The sequence below is a fragment of the Argentina anserina genome, chromosome 1, assembly GCF_933775445.1.
Source record: "Argentina anserina chromosome 1, drPotAnse1.1, whole genome shotgun sequence".
In the NCBI taxonomy this organism is placed as follows: Eukaryota; Viridiplantae; Streptophyta; class Magnoliopsida; order Rosales; family Rosaceae; genus Argentina; species Argentina anserina.
In genome coordinates, this window is record NC_065872.1 from 18,987,736 (window position 1) to 19,012,854 (window position 25,119).

Sequence of the window (25,119 nt, forward strand, 5' to 3'; positions counted from 1 at the left end):
TTGCATATGTAAAAAATAATAATAAAACATCAGTGCAAGGTTTGTCTACATTTGATATATGTAATCGATATTTACTATATATTATGCACGCTATAGGCGGTACTGTTCTTAAGGACTTTGTCCTTTTCTTGGCCAGCTGTCGTTATTCCCATGGACCATGTATTTTTTTGGTTAAAAAGCAATTCATTAAAAAGCTACTTAGCCTAGAGAGCAGAACAAAGAACTTGATGAACTACAACCCGACAACCAGAACAAAGTCTCTGCTTTCTCCTCATATTCTCCTTTTCTCCTTATAACCCAAATCTTCCGGCAAACTTTGCGGTCACGAGACCTGCGTCGCTTTGGTGAGTTCCCCTCAGATCAATTTCATGTTTCAATCCCCGTATTCAGGTTTTTTTCACTTCCTAACTGCTTTGATTACATCAATTTTGTTGTTTGATTGGTTCCAACAATTTTAGGGTTTTCGTTTTTCTTCCTATTTTCGGTCATATATCGGCTCATCAATTGACTTGATATTTCAGCCGGGCTTTGTTTGCTTTCAATTTTTTTTCATATAATCAGGTTTCAAAGTCAATTGTTCCCCTTAGATCAATTTCAGGTTTCAATCATGTTTTAATCCCCGTATTCAGGTTTTTTTCCCTTCCTAACTACTTTGATTACATCAATTTTGTTGTTTGATTGGTTCCATCAATTTTTGGGTTTTTCATTTTTCTTCCTGTTTTCGGTCATATATTGGCTCATCAATTGACCTGATATTTCAGCTGGGCTTTGTTTGCCTTCAATTTTTTTCATATAATCAAGTTTCAAAGTCAATTGGAATGGCTTACAGTACAATACCCCACGATCCAAATGCTAATATTGATGAATATTATCAATATAATTTGAATAACCTATTAAAACAAATGTATTTTACATATGATCAATTAGGTGATATTTTTTCATCCTTGAGTGAACATGATGTTTTAGATATTAAGAATAGGATCGCTAGCGGTAAATACAATTTCCCCACTATTGAAATATGTATGCATGTATAGTGAAACTTTAAAATGCACACAGCATACAGTGCCTAAAACACTTGAATCTGTGTTCCAAACGGTATACAATCTCATAAATTTATGTCTTAGATTCTCTGTTATTTTCTATCTGTCTTCATTGTTCATCCATTTTGCTATTTTTTATCGTCAGCACACTAATATATATATTTTTACACATGCAGGGGGGGTATAACAGAATCTTTTGTTGTGGTGGCATAGAAATTGGAACTTTCATTTGGAAAAAACGGAACCAACCTCATTGTAATTTTTGGGTACTGCTCTCTTACTGTCTTTTTCATTATAGCATGGCAGCATCATATTTGTTTATTAAGATCATAATGTGCTTATTCTATATTTACATGGTTTCTGTGTATTATATAACAGGGTTATAGGTTCAGCATACTGTATATAGGACATCTATAACACCAAACTATTATGGAGTTGTTTAATTTGAGTCTACACAATTACTCAAATGATGCAAACAACTCAATATTTTCAACTTTGATTTAGAGAGTGTCTATGTGTTCATAGGCTGTCTGTGCAGGTTGTATTTTTCAGGGTTAGTTAGGGTTGTAGAACAATTGCCAAATAACAATGAATATATATATATATATATAAATATATCGGTTTATTATTTAGTTATTTTGTTAAGCTTTTTGATTGTTTGATAATGCGTTTTTATAGCAAGTATGACACCTGGAAGGAAGTCGGAAAGGATGAAATTTTTTGAACAAAATGTTTTTGCGAGTGTGGCTGCTGACCCAATAGAAATTGAAGGGATGTCGGTGGCAGCTGCAGGTGATATGAGAAATGAAAATGCAACTCTGTCAGGTATTTATATTTTGTTGTTCATGCTATGTGAATTTTCATTAATGACAATCTTATAATGAAAAATATAATTTACTAGTTCTTTTGCTTAGATCAAAAACTTTGTCTCATCTAACATAATGAACTATTCATACAACATTGGCTCACTTACACTAGCCTTTTAGAAACTATTCTTTACGCTTTCATACAACATCTCTACTCTTATACAAACTCAATTGATCTAAAATAGTTTAAATTTGTTTATCTAATTTGGTTTTAAAGTTTCACAATATCAAATTGGTAAATAGCTGTATCTAATATTTGTTCACTGACTTTTATGCAATACAGATGTGATACCTACAAGAAGTACTAGAAAAAGGAAGTCAATTTGTACTTTAGATGAAGGGAAAAGAAATTATATTCATACAAGGAATGCTACTGATAAAGAAGCCAGTGCTAATCAAATTTCAGAACTTCATCAAAATTCAATAGGTATGATAGTTTTGTTGTAAACACAATTAGTTTTGATTCTGATGGCTAATTAGAGTTGAAAGTCTTAATTTGTTTGCAGATTATAATTCTTTCATATAAAATGTGGTGATCATGTACTTTAATTTGTGTTAGCCTATGACAAATCTTTTTAGTCAACAGATTTAAACCAAATGTGTTGCTTTTATTTTTTACTAAACTTATAATGTCTTGATTTGTTTACTAATTATAATTCTTCCATATAAAATGTGATAATCGGGTGCTTTCATTTGTGTTGGCCTGTGACAATTTTTTTTATTAAAACAGATGTGTTGCTTTTATTTTTACTAAACTTATAAACATACAAAGAGAAATCAGTGCTTATATAGTGTCTTAATGTTTCCAGACCAATATATATATATATATATATATAAAAGATATTTGCTCTGGATAAATTGCTCTCCCAGTCATTTGCCATTTATCAGTCTTTTATTGTAGTAGAATTATATATTTTTGTTGTTCATGAACTCATATTTGATATCTAAGACAATGACAATAAAGATAAACGGTTAATGTCAGTTTGTAATTTGTTGTGATGGCAATTTTCAGTCTTACTATTTATGTTGCAGCGAGTGATGAAACTGTAGGTGTAACTTCAAGGGGACAGGCATGGTACCAGAAAAATAGACGAGGTTATATCTCTGATATATTAGGAGTCTTTTAACATGAATGTGTTGTTTGTATTGACTAATTTTGTTTTTCTTTTGTTACAGATGTTGTTATTGAATACAATGATGATGGTGATGATGGATATGAATGTATACATTGTGCTGCTAATTTTTGGTTGGGAGAAGCAAACAAACGACAATCAAAAAGAGCACCTGTTGTTTATCCAGAATGTTGTAAAAAAGGACGGGTTAAAGTCCAACAATTGAAGCCAACTCCTGTATTACTTGAACAATATTTGAATCCTAAGAATGGTCGAGAAAGTATAAGATTCCGGGAAAATATTCGAATTTACAATTCAATGTTTGCTTATACTTCTATGGGTGCAAAAATTGATTACAAGATAAATGATGGATCTGCACCATATGTTTTCAAGATCTCTGGACAAATTCATCACTTAATGGGATCTATGTTACCACTAGATGGCAATTCTCCAAAATACGCCCAATTATATATTTACGACACAAAAAATGAAGTTTCAAATCGTGTAAATGCCGTTGACCCTTCACACACTTCCAAAGTTGACCTAAATATTGTTAATGCATTGATCCAAATGTTTAACCAAATAAGTGAATTGACTAAAACCTATCGTGCTATTAGAGACAGGTTTCAAACTGATTCTTTGCCTTCACTTAACATGACAATGCTTGCTCCTGAATCATCTAATAACAAACAATATGAACGCCCTGTAAATGATGAAATAGGGGGCTTAGTTGTTGGCGATATCGGCGAATTTAATTCAAACAAAGATATAGTTGTTCAATCTACAGATCGACGTTTGCGTCGGATTTCAAAAATACATCCAAAATATATGTCATTACAATATCCGTTATTGTTTCCATACGGTGAAAACGGATTTCATATTAATTTATTCTTACAACCAGTAGTCGGTAAAGAAAATGAAGAACCAAACAAAATGTCAATGCGCAGTTTCATTGCATATCATCTTCATGATAGAAATGGAGCTATGAATACATTAAGTAAAGGTGGAAGATTATTCCAGCAATACTTAGTTGATGCTTATGCTACCGTCGATGAAAATCGTTTAGACTATATTAGACAAAATTCAGATAAGTTTCGGACTGCTAAATGTGATGAAATTTATGTTGGTGTCTCATCTGGAATAGAACATAGTAGCGATATTGGACGAACTATTCTTCCAAGTTCTCATACTGGTTCTCCAAGAGATATGATGAATAATTACCATGACGCTATGGCTATTTGCCGTCAATATGGAAATCCTGATTTGTTTATTACATTTACTTGCAATCCTAAATGGATTGAAATATTGAGATACTTCGAGAGGCATCCTGGATATAAACAAGAAGATAGACCTGATGTAGTTTCACGAATTTTTCAAGTCAAATTAAAAGACATGATTGATTATATTAAGTCTGGAAAACCTTTTGGTCAAACTAGAGCCCATGTGTATACAATTGAATTTCAAAAAAGAGGACTACCTCATGCTCATATTTTATTTTGGTTAACAAAAAATTATAAATGTTATACTTCAAATGATATTGACTCTATTATATCAGCCGAATTACCAGATAAAAATATTAATCCAATTCTTTTTAACATTGTTAGTCAATTTATGATTCACGGACCATGTGAGCCTATAAATTTAAAAGCTCCATGCATACGTAACAGAAAATGTACTAAATCTTTTCCTAAACCATACAGTGATTACACTGTATTTGAAGGAATTAATGCTCCTGTATATAAACGTCGAAATGATCCTACAAATTTTACAACAAAAAATGGTCTAGAAATTGGAAATCAGTTTGTTGTTCCTTATAATGCTGAACTTTTATTAAGATACAATGCTCATATCAATATCGAGCTATGTTCACAATCTATGATGATTAAATACTTATTTAAATATATAAGTAAAGGTCCAGATAGAGCTCGAATTATGATATATGGAGAAAGACATGATGAAATTCAAAATTACCTAAATTGTAGATATTTAACACCACATGAATCTATTTGGAGACTATTTAAATTTTCAATTCATTCAAGATATCCTGCAGTTCAATATTTAACAGTTCATTTACCTTCAGAACAAAATATTATTTTTAAAGAGACAGAAACAATAAATACACTAATAAATTATAGATCGATTTTGCGTACTACATTAACTGCTTGGTTTCTAGCAAATGAACAATATAAACATGCTAAAGAATTAACTTATCCTGAATTTCCTACTAAGTTCGTATGGAAACCCAATGATCAAATGTGGGAACCTAGACAACGCTATGAAACTATTGGTAAAATGGCTTATGTTAGTCCTACTCGAGGTGAAACATATTATCTAAGAATGTTACTAAATAGTCAAAAAGGTTGTTGTAGTTACCAGGATATAAGAACAGTGAATAATATTATATATCCATCATTTCAGGAAGCATGTCAAGCATTAGGCTTATTAGGTGATGATAAAGAGTGGATTGATGCATTAGTAACTTCTTCTGTTGTTGCGACCGGACCACAAATGAGACAATTATTTGTTACAATTCTTTTATTCTGTGAAGTGGCAAATTCTCGAAGATTACTCGACATATTTTGGCCTAATATGTGTGAAGACATTTTATATAAAACTCGAACAGAGATGAGGAACCCAACTTTAATTATACCAGAGTCAATTTTGAAAAATAAAATGTTATTTGAATTACAAAAATCATTTAATTTATTATCATCTTCATTAATAAAATTTAAATTGCCTATGCCAAATATAAATGACGTTTCCGATTTTGATAATAAATTACTAAGAGAAGAACTTAACTATGACCTTAATTTACAAAAAAAACAACACTCAATTTACGTCACTCAACTAAATGATCAACAAAAAAAAGTTTATGATTATATAATAACAGCAGTTGAACAAAAAAAACCAGTAACTGTTTTTGTTCATGGCAGTGGTGGCACTGGAAAAACATTTTTATGGCACACTATAATTTCTAAATTGAGATCTGAGGGAAAAATTGTATTAGCTGTTGCATCTTCTGGAATCGCTTCATTATTACTTCCGAGTGGACGAACTGCACATTCAAGATTTAAAATTCCGATTGAAATAGAAAAACTAACAAATTGTTTTATAAATAAAGGAACTCATCTTGCTGACCTTATTAAAAAAACAGACTTAATAATTTGGGATGAAGCACCAATGTGTGATAAACGTTGTTTTGAATCATTAGATGAATGTTTACGTGATATTTTAAAAGATCCTACGACACCAAATACCAATATGCCATTTGGCGGAAAACCAATCTTATTAGGAGGAGATTTTAGACAGATATTACCAATTGTTTCTGGGAAAGGTAAAGAAGATATTATCCAAGCATCAATAAATCATTCAAAATTATGGAAGATATTTAAAGTATTTAATTTAACTGAAAACATGAGATTAATGAAGAGAGGATTAACTGAAACACAGAAACATGAAATTAATGCATTTGCCAATTGGATATTACAAATCGGCAATGGTCAACTTGAATCACATTTTAACACGTGCGATGATGATACATCATGGATAGAAATTCCTAAAGAATTAATAGTTCAATGCAATTCAAATACAATAGAAGCAATATTTTCAGTAACGTATCCAAATTTTAGCGTAAATTATAGCAATCCAGACTATTTAAGAGAACGTGCTATTGTAACCCCACGAAATACAACTGTAAATGAAATAAATAATTATGCAGTTGATTTACTACCAGGTGATAAAAAAATTTATTTAAGTTGTGATTCAATTTCTCATGACAAAGGCAGTAATGAAAACATTGATCTTTTATATCCAATGGAATTTTTAAACCAATTAGAGTTTAGTGGATTACCAACTCATGAATTAATTTTAAAAATTGGTATGCCGATAATGTTGTTGAGAAATTTAGATCAAATTTGCGGATTATGCAATGGCACTAGATTAATAATAACTAAATTATTTGACAGATTAATTGAAGCCGATATTTTGACAGGAAATAATATTGGTCATAAAGTTTTCATACCAAGAATTATTTCATTTAAAAATGAAGATAAATGGCCATTTAAATTTAAACGGCGACAATTTCCAGTTAAACCATGTTATGCGATGACTATTAACAAAAGTCAAGGTCAGTCACTTAATCAAGTTGGCGTGTATCTTTCTGAACCCGTTTTTACTCACGGACAACTTTACGTTGCTGCATCTAGAGTTACATCAAAACATTGCTTAAAATTTTTGATACGTAATGATGAAGAAGTACCAAATAAATACACTAAAAATATTGTGTTTAAGGATGTATTAACCAATTTATAAATAATAACGAATGTCAAAAGTCAGAAATCAGAATGATAATTTCTAAATTTATTTTATCATGTAATTTAGAAAGGTCAGTTACCAAAACGAAAGCAAAATTCATCTTTACCTCTATTATAATCAGTTTGTCGATTTTCTCTACCTACCTAATTTTCATTGGAAACCAAAACTTCCCTCTTATCTCGATTCAATCCAAAAATATCTCTGACAATACTTCAATTCTTATCACAAAAGTATCTTTTTTATAAAAAAAATCAAATTTTTACTGTGAGTGCTGCTAAATATCTCTGACAATACTTCCATTCTTATCCAAAAGTATATTTCTTATAAAAAAATAAAGTTTTACGGTGAGTGCTGCTAAATATCTCTGACAATACTTCCATTCTTATCACAAAAGTATCTTTTTTATAAAAAAATCAAGTTTTACCGTCAGTGTGGGCTAAATATCTCTTACAATACTTCCATTCTTATCATAAAACACCAATTATTATTATAAAATAAGATCAAGTTTCACAGCGTGCTACAAACAAAAAATGGCATTGACCTGTAATTCTTTAGGCACCCTAATCATCATTATGAAGTTTAAATAAAAATATAAAGGGTTAACTGTTACTGCAACACAAAACTTCGTCTTCAATTCTCATTACTGCGTTTTGGCACCCACATAAAGAAGAACTGGGTAAGCTTCATGGATTCCTTCCTAATTTCATATTTCTGAACCTCTCCATTCTAATTTCTCCCTATTGTCTTATTTTAATATATAATAAATTTCTATACCTCCGTCTCTATTCTTCATTTGCTATTTATGATTCAAATTTTGAACGCATATCTCCTTTATAAGCTATTTAAGATTCAGTTTTGGTTTTCATTTAATTAGTTGGGTTTTCGTTTTCATTAGGTCATTAGAATCAGTGATCTAATCTTTGTTATTTGTTATTTATATGCTCTTGATCATTTATGCCTTAATCTTTGTTATTTGTTTTCTTCTTTGTTTTTATGTATAGTAAACCATATGTATAGCAGTACAACTGTACCTCAATCTCATTCTGTATTTGTTAACTATTTTGCAGTAGTTTGTTAGTTCTGATTAAGAACTCATCTGAGCTTTGCTGAGCGTCGTAGAAGTTCCAGTTCTAGGTTGTTTGCTTGACTTAAAGGTATTGTTCTGTTCTTAGTTTGTTTATGTCTTTTATGTTCAGCGCTTATGCAGTTGGACATTGTTCACTAAACTCTCATATATGTTTCAATAAGTTACATGAGGTGATGAGAATTCAATAATGATAATTATTTAGTTGATCTAATTCAGCCCAATTTAGTTCTTGCACGTTAATAATTCAGAAAGAGAAAACACTACCAGAAAATCTTCTTATAGTTATCTTTATAGGAAACACTGATATTACCAATCCATATATATATATATATATATATATATATCTTGAATAGGTTCCACAAGTTATTAGAGATGGAACCATCAGACATGTAATGATATGTTCAGTATATAAATTGTTATTAAATCAAACATATCACACATAATCTTCAGTGAAAGTTGTACTGCTTAACCAAAACATGGTTCAATATAAGACCTCCTAAGAGAAAAAAATTAGGATGCACCAGAAGACCACCTAACACGAGTAAGAGACAAGTATTAGATCCTATACAAAACTCCGTCCTTTTCCCATCCTCAGCAAGGAAATTCTGGATAGGCCAAAATAAGATAGTTTGGCATAAAAGTTTTCATTAAACAAGATATTTATAGATTTCACATCTCTGTGAATTATAGGAAGTTTGAAACCATAGTATAGATACTCCACTCCTACATTTTGAGGCTTCCACATCAGATTTTACAAATTCAAAACAAGAAAAACTGTCATGGGAATATGAAAATCTCAAATTGCTAACCCTGTGTAGCATCAACTACGATTTGAAGTCGGTCCTTCCACCTAGATCAAATATGTGGCAATTAAGGTTGATATAAACACATGATGAGTATTGCATGCAATATTTATAGTTGGTTGCTGAGAAATTTAGTTGTGGTCTTAACTTTTTTCTTGACAGCAACCAACCTGATTTGAAAACTGGAAGACAAAATGAAAAGAAAAATATATTCAAGCAAATCAGCCAAACCTGAAGGGTGTTTGTGTAAGTCTCCATTAGCCATATATTCATAGTTATGCCTTGCATTGATTCCATCTTTGCAATATCCAACAAGAGTTCTCAAGTTTCTGTGATGAACTCTCATTAGAAGATTAACCCACCAAAAGAAAAAAACTAATATTCAAAATTTAGATATATAATTGATCTCAAAATCTCAAAAAAAAAAAAAATTTAGTATATATGCCTATTATGGATCTGTACCCCCTGGGACCTATAAACCTTTTGGATCTTATTAACCAAAGAAATACGACTTTGCGCTATAGTTAGCTCAGCGCCAATCAAGAATCCCCAAGGAATTCTATGATTCTAGATTACCATGTAGTACCTCTGAATGGAATTCTTGATATCCTTGAACCAAAGATGGTGAAAACATTTCACAGTTACTTGAGTGTCACCAATGTAACCATGATAAACTGTTTCAAATCCTCTTCTACCGATAATTCTCACAAAGTTGTCGATCATATGGAGTACCTGAGACAACAAGTAAATTGACATCGCGATGATGGCTCGATTAACTTTCTATTCAATCGTCAACGTCTCTTAAGGCCATTAGGTAAAGGTCCAATTATCATTTTCTAAAGCAGAAACTAAATACAAACCGGCAATTGTGAGTCTCCAGTCTTCATGTCATATTCACTTATTCAGTACCCTTTCAACATTGATACCAAAGCCCTTCAAGCTGCTCATGATGTTGTTTAGTCAATTAACTCTTGACATTTGAGCAGCAACTTCCGTGAAACTCTGATATGATTGTCAATAATAATTCTCTGTATGCAGCCTTCTTCCATTTTATTTGCTTTGATTTAATTTGAATAGTTGATTTATCAATATTATATAAAAACTAATTTGGTAAGATTAACTAATATCCTTTGTACTTATTTTCTTTCAATTTTACATAATACCTAAGATTTTTTAATATCCTTTTCTATTAGGTTACTGTTGTTTCAAAAATTCATTTAGTATATGTGCATTGACAACTTCATTAATATCACTATAATTAACTCTTTTTCTAATAGTCAGGCAATGAGTGAGATGAGCATAACATATCTGAATGACATACGCCCAAATCAATATGTGGGCAGAATTAGAATTCGTGTTGCAAGAGCATGGAGGCCAAAAAAGTTTAAAAGCGAATTCTTTGATGGATTACACTATCTTCTGATCGATGAAAGAGTAAGCTTTAGAACATTATTATCTCTTAAAGATCTATATTACCACACCTATATTTCATACAAATAATTAGAATTACCAAAATACAAGATTATAACTTTTGTTCTGTTTGAATTAATTCTTTTCAATACATCATGTAGGCTGACACCATGCATGCTATTGTTGCTGAGAATGACTATGAGTACACAACCAAACTGGAAGAAGGCTGCATGTATGACATTTATCATGTCTTCACCAAGAAACATGTCTTTGGATACAAAGTGGTGGATCGTGATCTACAATTGACTTTCAATCAACCCACGAAGTCTATCCCACTAAAACAAGACACATGCTCAATTCCAAGATATGCATTCCAATTCTTACAGTTTGAGCAGGTTGAAGATCGCTTCAAAGAACACGCAGAAAAAGACAAACAAAAGAAAGAACAAATCGTGCTCATAGGCAAGTTATCAAACAAAAGTTCAACTTTTAACTAATATATGCTGCCTTCTTAATAGAGTGAATCATGTTGAGGACATATGCTTCTTCTATAATGCAAGATATTTATGGCTGCATTAAAGATGTTCAATCAGAACGCAAGCGATATATACCATCAACAGATGAACATGAATCCATTTGTGTGGTTACTCTTGAAAATCTTAGGTATGTCTTTATTAAATTCCAGTTTTGAAAATTTTAATTGTCCTTTTATAATAACTTCAACTATCCACATTTGATAATGTAGGAGACAACGCGTAATAGTCACACTTTGGGGACACCATGCAAGAAGTTTTGACTTGAAAGTTCTTGAGGACCCAACAACATCAGTGTTTGTCGCATTCACAAGTTTGAATCTAAAAAAATTCCGAGGTATTCATTATTCAACCACTTATATCTAACTGCTTATGATAAAATAGCCATAGGCACAGCTTTAATTTAAAACCATTACGTAATCATCAACATTACACTTATTTATGTTTTCCTTACTTTTTATCAACAGATTACATAACACCAACAAGCACAAATCACACATGCATCATCTATAACCCACAGTTGCCAGATTCTGCAGAATATGAGACAGAGTAAGTATTGTAATTAACTGAAATATATTATTTATATACAAACATAACACAATTACCAATATCAAATACAGGTTTAACAAACCAGGAGACAAACCAATAATCAGTGCACCATACAAGCAGAGGAAAAAAGATGAAACATGGAAGACAATTTTTGATCTATATACACTGGACCCAGAAGCCTATAAGGTACAACATATTATATTATCTAATTGAAAAAAGAGAAAAATAAACCCAAGAAAATACTTCTATGCCCTAGCTCAGCAAAAACTGACATGAGAACATTATTTTCACTTCTCTTATAAGCTAATTTTTGAATTCTGGTATTAAATTAGACTTCATACTGAAACTAATGTAATTGCCACAGGATCAAATAGTTGTGTGTTGTGCAACGATCATCAGATTCTCAACTCACAGCGGGTGGTGGTACAATAGTTGCTCAGAACCAAATTGTAACAAGCAGCTGAAGCAACATGGAGATGATGGCACCTACGAATGTCAGAAACATAACGTTGTAAAAAGAGCTTTCCCATGGTGAGGCATCTTTATGAAAACATATAACTACCTCGCGTATTTTTCATATTTTGTTAAAAACGATATTTTTGAAAATTTCAAAATTTTAGCCAACCATAACATTTTTTATGATCATTTAGGCTTTCACATGTTAGGGCTGAATTGAAGAACTCTATTATCATGTGAACTGATTACTTTTGTTACATAAACAGTTATAGAGTTTATCTAACTATAGAAGATGACAAGGAGGATCAAATCACCCTAACACTAATGGGACAACAGGCAGAACAACTCTTTGGCTACACATGTTCAGAATTGCTAGAAAAAAGAAACTATGCGGGTAATCATGATCTGCCGGAAGAAATAGCCGCCAAAAGAGGCAACAAGTACCTGTTTGATCTTCAAGTTAAGCTCGACCGTGAAATCACTGTAAAGGGCATACAACCAAACCCAGACAATGATGAACCAATATCAGCCACACCTCAAAAAACGTATGAGAAAAAAAGGGCAGCTAATCTCATAGGCAAATCAATTGATACACCAGAGAAAGACAAGAAGACCAAAAGGTAACCGTAAACATCCATGACTTGAAATTCTTAAATTAGTGTTAATTTTTGCATTTGAAGCATTAAAATAAGAGTTGAAACATTTCTATTTAATTTCTCCTATGATCTCTTTAACATTACTACAAGAAAAAATAATTATCTTCTTCCATCTAAAATTTAGGTATGCTTGATCTTTCTTCACTATTAGCCACCTCCAATATTTATAACCTCTGATATTCACAGCCTTATTAACTCTGCCACAATCTTATTGATTTCAAATGACAGGCAAGGCAAAGAGGCAACCCCATCTCTTACAGAGAAGAAACAAACTGAAAAAGATAAGAGAGAATGAACTAGGTTGAAAGCATTTTCTATATATATCTATAGCTTTTATGTTGGTACAGCAGTAGCTGCGCTTTTGTATCACAGCAGCAAACAAAAGCAATGGATAAATTGGCGCAAAAAAGGTTGGGGCAATATCCTTTTTGAACAAACCCCAAACCAAACTCCACATCCATTCAAGTTCACCACTGATGCAGTAAGAGGAAAACCTAGAATTCAGCATTTTTTTTGTTACTTAAATGCTGTCCCATTTTTTGGATGGAAACAAATAGTTGTACTGCAACCAAAATCAGTTGGATGGAAACAAACTGTTGTACTGCAACCAAAACCAGTTTCCTGTAAAAACTATTGTATATTAAGTAATCTAACTCAGACTGTTAGATTAGGCTCCTCTATTTTGGGTCAGTTGTACTAGAGACAAACAGTTCTACTGCACAACTAAAACCAGTTTCATGTAAAAACTATTTGTATGTTAAGTAATCAAACTCAGATTTGTCTAATTCAGATTCTTAGAGTTCCAATTAATCTAATTGAAGTAATCAGGTACAACACTTGATTTAGTAATACAAAACCGCAGCAAAGCGCGGACCACCTATCTAGTTTTGTATGTTTAAGGTTATATACTTCAAGAATGAATGAAGAGACTGTGTGTACGAATATGGGTATGGTTCAAGAGACATTAGTTTTTAGTTTTTACACAAATTTTGACACTTTATTGTAGTCATTGGATTTAAAAACACATGACAAAACTTAACGGTTTAGATTTAAATAACGAATTAGATGAAAATTTGTAGAGATGATCTTGAATAATATATCTAAATATTGAATCGCTTATGGTGAAAAAAATTGACCGAAAAATGTGCCAAAATTGGAACTTCACTATGTAATTTCAGAGTGAAGCTTCACTCTAGATAAAAACTGTATATATATATGTGTATATTTAGATTTATGATATATCTGATTCCCGGCAAAAACCCCTACTTGAAAATTGGACTAAGGTGATTTATTATATTTGCCCTCTTATTATACTTATTCATTCTTATAAATACACACATCGTACTAGTATGGCACAAACAACCGCAAACAAATTCACAAGCAGTTCGCGAGTAGTTCACAACATATATACTCTCAGAATAAAACTTCTTGGAATATACTGTCTCTCTTTGTTAGCATCCACTACTAATATAACTGATCAACCCAGTGTCTTTGACGTCACAACCTCACTATTTGACAAAACAAACCAGGACAATTTCTTAAGATAATAAACCATATGGTAAAAAGAAAGATCAACAACACATACCATGAGATTCTTACATCAGTCAATTAAACGGAAGGCAAACACATTGATGGCTAGTAGTAAACTCCAGAAAAAAAAATTTGGATTCAACTTCTGATTTTCACCCGGCCAAAGTTTAACCTGTGCACCCATTGATTCCAAAACAGGGAGGCATTACACAGCATTTACTTCTTTCATATGGTTACAAACTGAACTTAGAAGAAAAATAAAGGGTTTTCTTATTTCAAATATCATGACATCCAATAACTTGGACCCATCAATTCACGATCTGCGGCAGGACCTTGATTGGCAAGCCTCTGAATTCGCGAAGAGAACTCTTCAGCCTGAAAACATCGACAGAGATTAGCATCAGTTAATAGGAATGCACATCTAAACCACTGAGGAAAGAGCCAGATTTTATTTGAAGAACATGTTCATCCACCCATTTCGATTATAATAATCATTTTGTTGTTTCTCACTCAGAACAGGAGAAGTCCAGTGGTCTAGGACATTTGATTATATTTATCTATGAAAGTCGTACATACTGATTACAAAATTCCAGAAAACCGGGGACTGAACTGGGATTTTACTGAAAACTAAGAGCATTTTATCCCACCCCAAACCTTTCTAATTATAAAAGGAAACCACTATAAATTGTTCAATAGGTAAACAACAATATCATGGTTCACAGGTTTTTGAGATTCTGCAGACATGGGGCTCACTTTCACTTAGCTGCATGTTACCAGTGAATAGAACAAACCGTAACTTGAACTAATGTAACAAAATACTAACCTTTTCATCAATCCACATCAAAGAGCTTAGCTGATTGTTTAAGATTTTTACAACCACATCTAGTGGAGCCATTCCATCATTTATGTCCAATTCTCCACCCTAAATGACACAGAAGTCATAAGCACCATTATCATTGTTGGCATATGTTGGAAACCGCTCAACACTAAAGTTCAAAGCTTTACCTGATTAGCATTAACAGTCTCAATAATTGATTTAATTTGTTCTGTCACCTGCTCTAGCTCCCTCTCGATATACTCAGCCTGCTCATACCTGCATACAGACCACCGTATAATTAACAGAAAATCTCTATTTGTGCTTTAGTGAGTCTGCATGTGAATGTGCAGAAGAGATAAGAATAAACCATAATTGAATCACATTCACTCATGCAGTTGTGTATCCTTATGTGTATGAACAGATGAGTGTGCTACTAGAACACAATTTAAATCTGTGAAATAGGTCCAAACATGAAAGCATAAAACACGCTACTTAAATTTACAAACTAAACTACACTGCTAAAACTCACATTGCATCTCTTGTGGATGCAGCCTCATCATCAAGAAGCAATCCACGCTCATCATTGTATATGCGCTCAGCTTCTTTTTCCATGCTTTCTAAAGCCTTATCAACCTAAAAAAAGAACCCAGGAGTAAGTTTTACTGTGCACACATTTGCAATGGTCAACCAACAAATTGGAAGGCTCAAGACCAATTCCAAAATGAAATTTTGAGTATCAGCTTAAGAGAGTCAAGGACTAATGAAAAGTAAAACAAGATCTTTCTCAATAATAACCAACTTGGGCTTATTGATCTTATCATAATTAATTGGTCCTGGAAGTGCAATCTACGGGGAAGTAACAGAACTCTTGGGCGTAGGAAAACAATGCCTCAAGAATTGTAGAGTATCTTTATGCATTAAAGAAACGACAATTGGAGCTGTGTTGAGTATAGATAAATTTGACACCAATTATAACCTTGTTAAAACATAAACTTAGCGTACCTCTTGCTGATGAGTCTCGATTAACTCTAGTTGCCGCTCCACTTTAGCTTGGGTATCCACCACGTTCGCCACTTCGATCTAAATGATTGATACATATATCCATCAGTCATAAGTAGCTCAAAGCATAAAAACTAAAACAATATTCTTAGAGGAAAGAACTTTTGAACAAGAGTGTTAACTGAGTCTCACTTGACATTCAACACAGCTAATGCAAATTTGCAAACTGATTATCCCATTGTACTTACCAAGTTACCAGGAATACCCCTTCCTCATAACAAAACAAATTCAGAACTTGCACCTAAAAAACTAGCGGCAACAAGTTCACAGCCAACATATGTAGATATATTAAGAAATAGATCACCTCAAGCCTAAGAAGAACATCACGGTTCTGTAAAATCCTCCTGTCCCAGTCTGCTATTGCATTAGCCTGCTTTCGGAACTTTACAGTACGCTCTTGAAGCTCAGCATTCCACTCCTTGATAATCTACAATTATAGCAAAAAAATAACTTCTTGATAAAGAAGAGTAGAAATGTGATATAATGATACAGGGAGTACAGAAGCGATGTCATACAGAAAAAGAATGGAAATGCATGAATAATGAAGGGGTAGGAAGTGTGTCTACTTGGTCCTCTGTGCCTAGATTGATCTGTCCATTTATACTCTAGGAATTTTGTTCTTATGACTGTTGTCCTTCAAATCCTTTTGCAGTAAATTTAACAGTTTCATATCCTTCCAATTCTTTTGTCTCATGAACTAGATAACTTTTCGTCATTTCTTTTTACCATTTTGGGTATGCCAACCTTATGAACACCAAAAAGAAGTATAACGTACTATTACATGAACGAAGCAATTGATTCTCAGAGTTTTAGAAGGTATTGTAAATTCATATGCATATCACCACGCTGGGGGATTACATGTTTATTTTAATATATTAGGTTCTCTTATTTTTCTAGCATTACACAGTGATTTCACATTAAAATTCAATGGTAAATTGTCTAAAAATACTCATTCATGTTTGAACTAAATTTGGAGATATTCACTTATTCAATCATAAAGTAGCAATTCAAATAATACTACAAAAAATAAAAAGAAACATGAAGTACCTCTTCAACCGTCTTCCCGGTGATCTCTGAAGGTAATTTTGGTGTTGTCGTAGATACTGTAGTGCTTACATTTACATTTGAGGTTGTCCTAAGAGATAAATATGACAGAATAGCACAAGTGAGACAATCAGGATATTTAGGTGCGTCTTTATTTTTATGTGGTGCATCCACCTTAAAATGAGATATAGTAGTCCTAATCCCTAAGCAGTAGAGATTTGGGTAAAAAGTTCTTTCCACTAAATGAAATGCAATTTACATAATATTTCATTGCAAGTATCACTTTCGTTGTGTTCAGTCCTCTGTTAACGATAAATCTTCACAACATGAAACACAAGTGGAACACTAATAACGATTAATGTTAAAGCAAAAGAAAGTTGAAAGCCTAAGTGGTTAACAATAGGGCAAAATACTATAGAAGAAACTTTAGATGCAAGGTATAACCATAAGATAAAGGCAGAACCAACAAAAGGGACACTGACCCACTAGTAGATGCCACAGCAAGTGCACTAGATGTCTGAGCTGCAGGGGTAATGGTACCAGTTGTCGCCGGAGTTGCAGTTGCTGAAGTACAAAGAACATTTATATGCACACACTATCAGATCTTTCTAATAAATAAACGATACTTGATTTATGCACATAAACATTATACAAAATGAATGTCATACAATTGTGTTTTTTATTTGCCTTGAGTACTTAAAGGAATTCAGATTGCTCTAAACAAGTGTGCCCAAGTCAAAGGCACACCGCAACATACACTAGGATTGAAATTCAGCCTACCATTACTATTATGATATTGAATCAGTAGTTCATTTATTTTCTCAAAACAGATAATCAGGGTGAGATAACTAACCAAATGCCGGCACAGTAGTGCTTGGCTGTGCTTGTGACGACGAGGCAGGCACAGAGACGCTGGAGAAAATTGAACCACCGGACGAAGAAGCAACAGCGGCTGAAGAAGCAGGCGCTAAGGAAAAGCCCGTAAAGGAACTGGTAGTAGTGGCTGATGAAGCAGCAGCCGAGCTAGCAGGCACTGCAGTTGAAGCCGGCTGTGCATTAGCGCTGGCAGCCAGAGGAGCACTTGGAGTCACATTGAACGCCGGCAACGAGAACGAAGGAGCTTGTGTAGTGCTACTTGCTGCCGCAGTTGAAGACGCCGGTGTGGTTGTGGTGGCGGTCGAAAACAATGGCACTGAAGGCTTTGAAAACGACAATGAGGTGGAAGCCGGCGCAGCTGACGAGGCCGCATTGCTGAATAAGAAAGAAGGAGGTTGAGAAGCTGAGGATGTAGCCGGCGCAGCTGATGAGGCGGCATTGTTGAATCCGAAAGAAGGTTGAGACGCCGATGACGAAGCCGCCGGTGCTCCGAATGAGAGGCTGAAGCCGCCGCTTGATGCTGCGGCAGGGGCGGCAGTAGAATCGGCGGTGGATGCTGCGGCGGGCTTCGGTGGGAATGAAGAGAAAGCAGGAGAGGAAGTGGCCGGAGCTCCAGACGAGGCTGTGGAAAAGCCGGCGAAAGCCGGAGTGGTTGAGGCTGCCGCCGAAGAAGAGCTCGAAAAAGATGGGAATGCCGGAGTGGGAGTGGTTGATGCGGCGGCGGCGGAGGAAGAGCTCAGGAAGCTAGGGAAGGCGGGAGTGGTTGAGGCTGAAGACGAGGCAGAGGTGGAAAAGCTCAGAAAGGAGGGAGTGGTTGTCGCCGCCGCAGACGACGGAGCAGAGCTTCCAAACAAGTTCTGAGTGGTGGTAGAGGGCGGCGGCGCCGATGATGAGGTTGAGCCGAACGGAGCAGTGGTCCCAAACAACGGTGACGCAGCCGAATAGGAGGTTGAGCCGAACTGAGCAGTGGTCCCAAACAACGGTGACGGCGAAGAAGCAGGAGCGGAGGCGAAGAGAGGAGAGCTAGTAGTGGCGGACGCGGTTGACCCGAATAAGTTTGCGGTAGAACCCGAAGCCTGCGACGACGAGGATACGCCGAACAGCGACGAGCCGAACGGAGAAGAGGATGAGGCGGAAGCGGCGGGGGAGGGGTTGAACCCGAAGGAAGGGGCGGCGGCGGTTGTTGTTGTTGATGAAGCTCCGAATGAGGGAAACGGGCTCGGGTTAGGGGTGGCGAAAGAGGGGGAGGAGGCGGTGTTGGATAAGAAGCTGAAAGGGGAGGAGGAAGTGGAGGGAGGAGCGGAGGCGAAAGGGGAGGAAGATCCGGGTCCGAACCCGGTGGAGGAGGTGGCGGGCGCGGAGGATCCGAATGGGGAAGGGGAGGAGGCGAAGGAGAAAGCCGGGGCGGAAGATCCGAAGGGGGAAGTGGATTGGGAAGCGGAGGAACCCGACGTTCCGAAATTGAAACCCGACATTCTTCCTTTTTCACACTGCTCTCTCTCTCTCTCCCCCTCTCTCACTCGGTCTTTCTGCGCCTCACTTAAAAACCTCTGGGGGTTTTGACCAAAAAAAATATTGAAGGAGTGATCTGGCAGTTTTCAATTTATCATGACCGTTAGATTAGACCGAGAGTTCAGATTTTATGCAATTCACAACTTATCCTTGAGAAAAAGAGTTGGATCCTATAAAAATTCGAAAATGCTAGGGACATATCCAAAGTCTTATACCGAAATTGATTTACGAAATGATGTTTCGTATCAAAATATTTTAGTACAAATTTTTTTTTGTGGTTAACATAATAGTTATATAACTCTTTCGAGTTGTTAACAATTCCTCCAAGAAGGAGATTGTATGGATAAATTGAAGTTCTTGCAATTCATCATGATAGCTACATCGATAGTTTCCTTTATGCGATTTATTTGATGTCTCACTGTGTTTTGTGCTTAAACTGATAGAATCGAAACTTAAAGCAATTGAAGCAACATCAAATGCAATATTTTGATCATCAAAAGCTCATTTGATCCTCCTTCCGTACATATTATGTTGTTGCACACTATGATCACCTACTTTAAACCCATGATCCTGATTTTGGGTAACATGATCAAAATTACTTTTACAAGTAAACTAGTCTAATCCTTCACCTATGTACATAAGATTGTCCATGTACAAACCATGTATCTCCATCACCTTGTCCACTTCCACCACCTAGTAAATTACCTTAGAACAAGTTGTGTTGACAGTAGCAATAAGACTGCTACTAGGCCATCTGGGCCTACCCTCTGTAGGCCAAATGCAACATGATATTGCACTAGCTCAGCACGACAGGTGGTATGGGCCAAAGAATCGGTCCAGGCGGTACAACAAATGAGGAAAAGAGGGCTAAAGTACAACATATCGGAAGGGCCTCAGTCGCACATCGACGAGAGCCCAAAGGTAAATGCTTTAAGTTGATTAAAAATACACTACTGAGGCCTTCCTGACGGGGTAAGAGAAATCAACTTATTTTATCCCTCGTAACAGTAAATCATCACTCTTACTAACTTTAGCATCGGAGTGGAATAGTATGGTTCCACCGAAAAGAACCTATAATATGTGTTTGTCTATCTGAAGGCCTTGCAGGTAGGAATCATGTGGAATGCGATTTCTAGCCAGAAACAATTGGCATCGTTTGTGGGAAATGGTACAAAAAGCCACGGTTTTAAAAATGACCAATGTCTCGGAAGAGGAACAACATGGATACGGGGGAAAGAGATCGGTTCCATCGCCAGAACGTTAGACTTCACTCTAGAAGCATCCAGATCGAGGGAAGATGGAGAGCAGTTGCAAGAGGGATCTTTGGATGACCTCAGTAGAGAAGAAGCGGTGGAAGATATGGAGAGGATTAGAGCAGAGATAAACTGCATGAAGATAGAAAAAGAACAACATAAGCGAGAAGCAGCAGCAAGATATCGGGAGATTGAGCACGAAAATGAGGCTTTATCAGCGGCCCTCGAGCGCCGATTGACACAAAATGCCGCCCTTACGAAGGCATTGGTTGCCCAGCCAGAAGTTACGACCGCAACAGCGGGCCCAGCACGACAACCAAGGACGGTGATAAATCGAACGGTTGAGAGAAGATCGGTTCACGTAAACACCGAATTATTCCCGGCTACAAAGAGGGAAAGTGGGCCACCCCCACCTCCCCGGTACATCGGCGACTTGGAAACACACCAAGAGTATACCCCTGAAGACCCGACGGCCAAAGCTTTGAGGGAAATGGCCGCCTCCATATCAGAGATACAGGAAAAAATCGAAGAAAACGATCGGACGCTAGCCAAACCGCCAGTCAGTTCAAGATCAACGAGAGAACGGGTCCTTTCTCTAGACTAGCAACAGAGGTGGTAAGGGCCAACACAGCAAAATCTTTGAAGATGAGTTACAATGGGAATGGTTGACCCTTTTAGCACCTCGACAGCTTCTGATCGCAGACCAGTGCCAAATAATACAGTGATGCAGTAAGTTGTAATGTGTTCCAAGAAACTCTTTCAGGGGAGGCGCTGAACTGGTTTTATGATCTACCGGCTGGTTCTCTTTCGAACATCTAGCAGATCAATTTGTGAGTCGGTCATCATAAGGACCGATGCGGCTAGATCATATGTGGTTCTCTTTGACTGCAAGCAGGGAGATAATGAAGGGTTGAGAGCTTTTGTGAACCGGTGGCAAACAACCGTAGCCCAAGTCAGAAAGACCACTGAGATCGCGTTGTTGCAAGGGCTACACCTTGGGAAATTCCTATATGTAGTAAAGGTAGAGGAGCCACAAGGGTACGATAATTTGATGGTCTTGGCCGTACGACATGCCCAGGCGGATCAAGATACTTACGGCTCGAGAGCCGAAAAGAGAAAAGTGGAAGAAGTACAACAACAGTCACCTCCGCATCGGCATAAAGTATCCCAAACTTGGAACCAGGGACGTGATCAAGGGTATGCACCCCACAAAAGAGCAAGGGACTAGGGAAACCGCATAATCGATTGTGGGATCAGTCAAGGAGGCCATGCGGTACAGGGATGATCCTGGCAAAATAAAGGGAAGAGTAATCAGCAAAGCTATGGCACATCGGTAACATTCTCCAGGCCAAGCTATGATGTCTTTACGGTCCTCACCTCTTCTGATGAGGAAATATGGGAGAGTCACAGGGATATGACCCTGAAACCGCCTGTCATGAGGTTCCCCAAGTCCAACCTTACAAGGGTAGACACCGGGAAGTACTGTTCTTATCATGATGAGCCATCTCACAATACAAACAACTGTGTTGCATTAAAGAACGTTATTGAGGACCCTGTTAGGAAAGCTACAACAGTATGTCGGTGGAAAGAGGGAGGTCGCCAATATTGGTCGGTTTGACCAAGGTGACTGGGACAATATTGAGGTGTACGGGTCGATCAACGTTATACATAGCGGTGGCCATAGGAACAATTTGTCCAATAAGGCAAAGAAGCAATGTCTCCGGACAATCAGTAACAAAGAAGTATATGCGTTTGGTAGCAGCAGCGGGCATGGACAGAAGATGGGATGGGAGTCGATCACCTTTCTTGAAGTGGAGAAAAGTAGTGATGTACTCCAACCGCATGATGACCCTTTCTTCATCACAATCCAGATTAACCATTACATGGTATCCCGGATGATGATTGGGTCCGGGGACTCACTCAATGTATTATTCAGAGATGCTTATGCCGGTCTAAAGTGGGGCAGGAATAAGCTAGGCCAAGATAATGAGTCGTTGATCAGTTTACAGGAGAAACGGTTTAACCGCTGGGATTCGACTATTTACCAGTTGTGTTCGGTACCAGAGAATGTGTGAAGAAAGCACACATGAACTTCATTGTTATAGACTGTCTTTCTTCTTACAACGGTATTTTGGGAAGGCCCAGTCTTTGGTATTTGAAAACCTTCATTGCAGGTCACATGTTGATGATAAAGATGCCTTCCCCCAATGGAATTGTCACCATTCGAGAATATCAGAGAGCTGCGAAGAAAAAGTTACTCATAGATGCTGGAAAAAGGAACTTCCCGGTCAGAAGTATTCACCGTTGCAGGGACATAACCACATCTTTCACCCTCAAGAGGATTCTAAGTCAGAAGATGAAACAGATGTGAAATCTGTTCCAAAGAACGGCCCAGCGGAAGAGATCGAGGAAGTCCAAGTTTACAAAAGGCAGAACAAACAGAGCGGTCATTATTGGAACGAAAATGGAGCCAACAATACGATTTGAATTGATTCGGTTTATGAAGAAACACAAAGAAATCTTTACATGGACCTATGAGGATATGCCCGGTATTTCAACCAACGTGATCACTCATACACTCAACATTGAAAAGGGCAGCATACCGGTGCGCCAGAACAGAAGGTCTTTCATCGTAGAGAAGTATGAAGCTATAAAGGGGGAAGTACAAAAACTTCTAAGTATCCACTTCAGGGAGGTACAATACCCTTTGTCGCTAGCAAATGTTGTCATGGTGCCCAAGAAAAAAACTGGGCAGTGGCGCATGTGTGTCGATTATACAAAACTCAACAGGGCATGTCCCAAGGATAGTTTCCCACTTCCAAGAATCAACCAGTTAGTTGACTCCACAAGCAATTACAAAATGCAGAGTTTCATGGACACCTTTGCAGGCTACAATCAAATCAGAATGAACCCTAAAGATTTGGAACACACTGCTTTCACAATAGACCGGGGACTATATTGCTATCAAAGGATGTCGTTCGGCCTTCGAAATGCTGGTGCGACCTACCAACGTGCGATAAATACCATCTTGGCAGATCATTTAGGCAAGCGAGTGGAGGTGTATGTTAACGACATGCTGGTCAAAAGTTTAACCGCTGAAGGGCATGTGCAAGATTTGGGAGAAAAAATAGCTTTGCTGCTAAAACATGGAATGTGGTTAAACAAAGAAAAGTGCATATTCGGGGTCTCAGAGGGCATGTTTCTCGGACATATTATTAGCCAGCGAGGAATAGAAGCAAACCCGAAGAAAGTGAAGATCATCCTCGACATGGCGTCTCCTGCCGAGCGAAACGACGTCCAGTCTTTGAGGTCGTTTGGCTGCTCTATCACGGTTCATCTCCAGACTAACAGACAAATGTGCCACGTTTTTCAGACTTCTACGCACTCAGCAGTACAACAAGATTCAATGGAGGGGGGAACATGAACAGGCGTTCCAAGCAATCAAGGCTTATCTGGCAGTAGTGCCATTACTGTCAAAGCCTGTTCCTGGTGAGATGTTGTATTTGTACATTATAGCCTCGGCAACAACGGTAAGTTCAGCAGAGAGGGCGATGTGGAGGCACCAGTTTATCAGGTTGGTAAAATGGGCCTTTGAGCTTGGTGAGTTTGATTTCATTTACAAGCCAAGAACAACAATAAAGGGACATGCAACGACATATTTTATCTCAGAGTTAATCCCAATGTAGGAATCAGCAAGTCCCTTGATCACTGAGGGTGAACCTTCAAGAAGCAAATCAGCCATACCTACAATGGATAACAACCCAGCCACCTGGAAGTTGTTTGTTGATGGATCAGTAACAAATAAGAGAAGTGGGGCATGCATCATTCTTGTTAGCCCCGACGGTGCAACCTAAGAGTATGCACTGTGGTTCATGTTCCAGGCCTCCAACAATGCCACTCAATATGAAGCATTGATCGCAGGTTTACAGTTGGCTAGGGAAATGGAGATACAGTTCCTGCACATTTCCAGTGACTCCCAATTAGTAGTTAACCAGCTCAACGGCAGTTTCGAGTCCAAAGAACAACAAATGATTTAATACTAAGGACTGACCAAGGCTTTATTGGATAGATTCGAGTCCAACACCTTGACACAAATTTGCCGAGCGGCTAATTCACATGCGGACACACTGGCACGACTTGCTACCGACACAACATTACAAGAGGCCGGAAAGATTGAAGTAGAAACTCTGGAGAAACCAAGT

General features: G+C 36.7%; 2 protein-coding genes across 10 annotated transcripts; one reads left to right on the plus strand and one right to left on the minus strand.

The window, feature by feature from the left end:
- Nucleotides 1-1,211: 1,211 nt before the first annotated feature.
- Nucleotides 1,212-13,324, plus strand: LOC126788028 (uncharacterized). Of its 9 annotated transcripts, XM_050514028.1 has the most exons (12): nt 1,212-1,306; nt 8,400-8,486; nt 9,385-9,468; nt 10,500-10,656; nt 10,794-11,094; nt 11,193-11,295; nt 11,378-11,502; nt 11,633-11,714; nt 11,786-11,900; nt 12,079-12,245; nt 12,437-12,790; nt 13,055-13,324. In XM_050514028.1, exons 4-12 carry the CDS (start codon nt 10,507-10,509, stop codon nt 13,119-13,121), a joined length of 1,464 nt encoding a protein of 487 aa, XP_050369985.1. In that variant the 5' UTR covers nt 1,212-1,306; nt 8,400-8,486; nt 9,385-9,468; nt 10,500-10,506; the 3' UTR covers nt 13,122-13,324. The 9 variants fall into 9 exon arrangements, with proteins under 9 accessions (XP_050369985.1, XP_050369948.1, XP_050369954.1 ...); XM_050513991.1 differs by lacking the exon at nt 9,385-9,468; XM_050513997.1 differs by lacking the exon at nt 9,385-9,468 and having other exon boundaries at nt 10,504-10,656.
- A 1,149-nt stretch (nt 13,325-14,473) lies between these two features.
- Nucleotides 14,474-19,669, minus strand: LOC126790847 (nuclear pore complex protein NUP62-like). The gene is made up of 9 exons (XM_050517234.1): nt 18,130-19,669; nt 17,759-17,840; nt 17,280-17,367; nt 16,537-16,659; nt 16,176-16,253; nt 15,703-15,806; nt 15,362-15,449; nt 15,180-15,278; nt 14,474-14,731 (listed from the first exon to the last, which is right to left on the minus strand). Exons 1-9 carry the CDS (start codon nt 19,625-19,627, stop codon nt 14,639-14,641), a joined length of 2,253 nt encoding a protein of 750 aa, XP_050373191.1. The 5' UTR covers nt 19,628-19,669; the 3' UTR covers nt 14,474-14,638.
- Nucleotides 19,670-25,119: the final 5,450 nt, after the last annotated feature.

Coding starts and splice junctions, on each gene's coding strand:
- LOC126788028 (XM_050513983.1), top strand. CDS start 1,845: ATGAAAATGCAACTCTGTCAG. Junction 10,657..10,793: donor ATCTTCTGATCGATGAAAGA/GTAAGCTTTAGA, acceptor TACATCATGTAG/GCTGACACCATGCATGCTAT. Junction 12,246..12,436: donor GTAAAAAGAGCTTTCCCATG/GTGAGGCATCTT, acceptor TTACATAAACAG/TTATAGAGTTTATCTAACTA.
- LOC126790847 (XM_050517234.1), bottom strand. CDS start 19,627: ATGTCGGGTTTCAATTTCGGAACGTCGGGTTCCTCCGCTTCCCAATCC. Junction 15,807..16,175: donor TCGAGACTCATCAGCAAGAG/GTACGCTAAGTT, acceptor TTCTTTTTTTAG/GTTGATAAGGCTTTAGAAAG. Junction 15,279..15,361: donor AGACTGTTAATGCTAATCAG/GTAAAGCTTTGA, acceptor TGTGTCATTTAG/GGTGGAGAATTGGACATAAA.